Source organism: Condylura cristata, unplaced genomic scaffold (assembly GCF_000260355.1).
Source record: "Condylura cristata isolate star-nosed mole 26May11 unplaced genomic scaffold, ConCri1.0 scaffold00032, whole genome shotgun sequence".
NCBI classification, from domain to species: Eukaryota; Metazoa; Chordata; class Mammalia; order Eulipotyphla; family Talpidae; genus Condylura; species Condylura cristata.
This window is the reverse complement of record NW_004567133.1, coordinates 19,187,089-19,190,377: the sequence shown is the minus strand read 5'-3', so window position 1 is coordinate 19,190,377 and position 3,289 is coordinate 19,187,089. Positions and strand designations below refer to the sequence as shown.

General features: G+C 66.6%; 1 protein-coding gene across 1 annotated transcript in view; it reads right to left on the bottom strand.

Annotated features, from left to right (window-relative positions):
• LOC101632532 (coronin-7) overlaps positions 1-3,289 on the bottom strand; it is a 52,088-nt gene that overhangs the window by 5,826 nt on the left and 42,973 nt on the right. Inside the window, exons 20-23 of the mRNA XM_012731669.1 lie at positions 3,170-3,286; positions 2,819-2,954; positions 2,408-2,499; positions 1,929-2,015 (exon numbers count right to left, since the gene is read on the bottom strand). Of these exons, the coding sequence (XP_012587123.1) occupies positions 1,929-2,015; positions 2,408-2,499; positions 2,819-2,954; positions 3,170-3,286 (432 nt within the window). The remainder of the gene's footprint in view (positions 1-1,928; positions 2,016-2,407; positions 2,500-2,818; positions 2,955-3,169; positions 3,287-3,289) is intronic.

The following is a 3,289-nucleotide window of genomic DNA, read 5'->3' as shown; positions in this document are numbered from 1 at the left end:
GGGGGGCGCGGGTCCCGCGGTCCGGCCCCGCCGCCCCGGCTCAAGGGCGGCCGGCGGGTCAGAGTGTAAAGGAGCAGCCGAGAGCGCGTGCGCGGCGCCGCACCGGGCATGCGCAGTGCTTCCGCTGAGGGCGGAGCATGATGACGTATAGTGTGGGCGGAGCAGTGACGTATAGCGGGCGGGGCCTTCGCTGGGCTCCGGGGACGCCTGGGTGGGTGCAGGGGGGTCGGGGGGCCTCTCTGGCTTCTCGTGACTTTGTCCGAATATTTGGCACCAAAAGATGGGCAGTGCACACAACGGCCCAGACTGGGAAGCCAAAGTTTCATAAAGAAACAAAACTTCAAAGTAGCTTTCATTCCAGGTTCCTCCTGCCTGGGAAGCTTCTGGGGTTTGGGGGGAGGTTGGGCGGCCCCCCTCGGGCCTGTTCAGACCTCACCTTCCCCACCAGGCTCTCCACTCCTTAAGAAAGCCACTTCGGCCCTCCCTGGTGGCGCAGCGGGTTAAAGCGCAGCACTGAAAATCTAAAGCCTCTTCCGCATGAGTTCGATCCCCGCCTGCCCCGGAGGAGACCACAGGGCGCGACAGACCTCTCCTGACCCGCCCGCTGCTCCCCTCAGCAGTGGACTTCGTCCATCTGCCCGTTCTGCTCCCCACTCTGTCTCTGGTGAAGCCTCTCACCGCCCCTGAGCCTCTGGCCTGTACCCCAGTTCTGTATGCACAAAATAAATCTTTAAAAAAAAAAAAAAGCAAGCAAGCCACTTCACCGAGCTGTAGCTTAAACACTCTCACCTCACCCTCTCAAAGTGCGAAACTTGCTGCTTTCTGGTACACGTAGAGCTGTCACCTGCCACCGCCATCTAGTCCCCATGTACCTACCTCAGCCCCCCAGAACCCGTGGTCACTGCCCCCGCCAACCCACGCGCCCTGCCCCGCGGTGGTCAGCGGTGGCCTCTCGTGTCTGAGGGCGACCTCCATTCTTGATGCCCGTGGAAGCACTTGTCTGTGCCAGCCACGAGCCCTCGGGGCCCTCCCCCGGAGTTGGGGCTCTGGCGGGCCAGGCCCTGTCCCTGTCCCCTCTGGGATGTGACGCCCTGGGTGATGTCCTCTCTCCTCAAGCCCAGGCCCTCCTTCCTTCCACGGGGAACACTGGCCTTGCTCTCTCCATGCCCAGCGGCCTTCAGGTCGGGGCTCCCAGCCTCAAGGTCACCTGCTCAGTCCCTATGGCTGGGCTCGGCCTCCCGCCTTCCCCCAGCCGTCTTATGCTCCCTTTGGTCATGGCCGTCCTGCGCCAGACCCAGAGCAGCACCTGGAACGGCGCCCTCCTGCCCAGGGCTTCTGTCTGAGCATGGCCATGGAGACAGGAATCGCCCCCACCACGGGCCCAGAGACCGCAGCCTCACAGCAGGGGCCAGCTCAGAAGAGTTTAATTGCTGAAACCCCAGGCAGGGCCCATGCAGGCCAGTCCTTGAAAGGCAAGCGGGGGGCCAGCCCCCCAAGGCCCTAGACTAGAACTGGGATGACCAGCAAGAAGGGGTGGCAGGTGGTAACGGAAGGTGCCAGGTGAAGGCAGCCGAGGCTGGGACCAGCCCAGGTCCAAGGAGGTGCCCTCCAGGGACCTACACTGACCCCCGCCACTGGCCCCACGGCCCTTCTCCACATGCGAGCAGGCAGCTGAGACCCAGCGGCCCCAGATGAAGCAGGGGTGCGGACAATTCACGGGGGGTGTGCTGGCCCCGAGGGAGCAGGGCCAGGAGACACCTTCCAGTTTCAGGGTGAGACGTGACGTGTGCGGGGTCACCAGGTGGTTCCCGGCGGAGGCCGCGGCAGGCAGCTGGCGGGCAGGCTAGTCCTGGGGAGACAACCCAAGAAGTGTGAGGGGGCGGGGGACGGGGGGTGGCGGACACACAACGGGGCCCTGATCTACTTACCCACTCGTCCTCGTCCACACCTTCAAAGGAGTCCTGGGGGAGGGGGTCCTCCCGGTTCCCCAGCTTCGCCACCATGGCATTCAGCAGCTGGGGGGGGGGCAGAGGGGGGCCCACAATGGGACTCAGAGCGCCAGGAACCGCCCCCACACTTCGAACCCCACATCAGGGTGCCAAGAGCCTGACATGGGTGTGTCCTCGAAGACGACACCTGGACAGGCCATGCACACTGGAGCCCCACATGTCACCTCGCCCCCCAGTGTGCACCCCATACTTGAGTCCCGGAGCTTCCGGCTCTCTGGCCTGGAGCCTGGCCAGCAGGGTCCCCGCTGCCCCTCCCCGGCTTCCAGGGGGCCTGCTCTGGAGGCAGTGGTCTGGACGGCGTCCCCATGAGCTGTCCAACTGAGAGGGTGGACACTGCCCCAGCCCCCGCCTGAGCTGGCCCGGCAACTGACCCCCAGGTCAGCTTCTCCCACGCCTACCTCCTCCTTCTTTTGCTGGTCTGACTTCTCTTCCAGGTAGAGTGCCGAGGAGGGGGTCCGCCGGACAGGGGCCTCACGGGGGGCCTGGCTCACTGGGCCGGGCAAGGGCAGGCATCAGCGTCCCCGCTCAGAGGAATCCCCACCCTGTAGGGCAGCCCCTCAGAGACCCCAGAAGTGGCATGGGCGTCTTCTCTACCCTGTTCATAAGGCCGTCGGGGCACCAGCCTGCGTGTGGGCACGGTGCAGGGGCGGGTGGACAGACCTCGGGCCCTCCCTCCGGCGGCCCAGAGGCTGAGCCGGAGATGCAGTCCCCAGAGCCCTGAGGGCCAGCTTCCGCTGGACTTGGCCCTCTGCCCTATCCCCAGCCCTGCCCCCGCCTATTCCTACCCACCCTCGAGCCCCTCGCCGCACCTGGAGTCATGCCGGGGGGCTGGAGGCTGAGACGCCGGGGCTGCCCGTTGGCGCCCCCCAGCCAGGCCTGGGCAGTGAGCGCCGGCTCCCAGCTCACGGCCGTGTCCGGGAACACGTCGTCCTGGAAGAACTCTTTCTGCGGAGGGGAGGGGCAGCTGAGGCAGGCCTGGCGCAGGGCACTGCAGCGCCGGGGACGAGACCTGCGCCCGCCCTCAGCTGGGGTGTCCCAGAGCCCCAGACCGGAGAGGAAGGGGGCAGGAGCCCCAGAGGGCAGCGAGTAGGGCAGCTGGGGACAGGGCAGACAGGTCCCAAAGCCTCAGGCGGGGCGGGGCCAGGGGGCTGGAGCCTCACCCTGACTCGGGGCAGCCGGAAGGCCACGGGCTCCAGGGAGCTTTGCCGCAGCCGCAGGCACCGGGCGAACTCCACCTCCGCCACGTCACACTCCGTCTTGGGCAGGAGGACGAAGCCCTG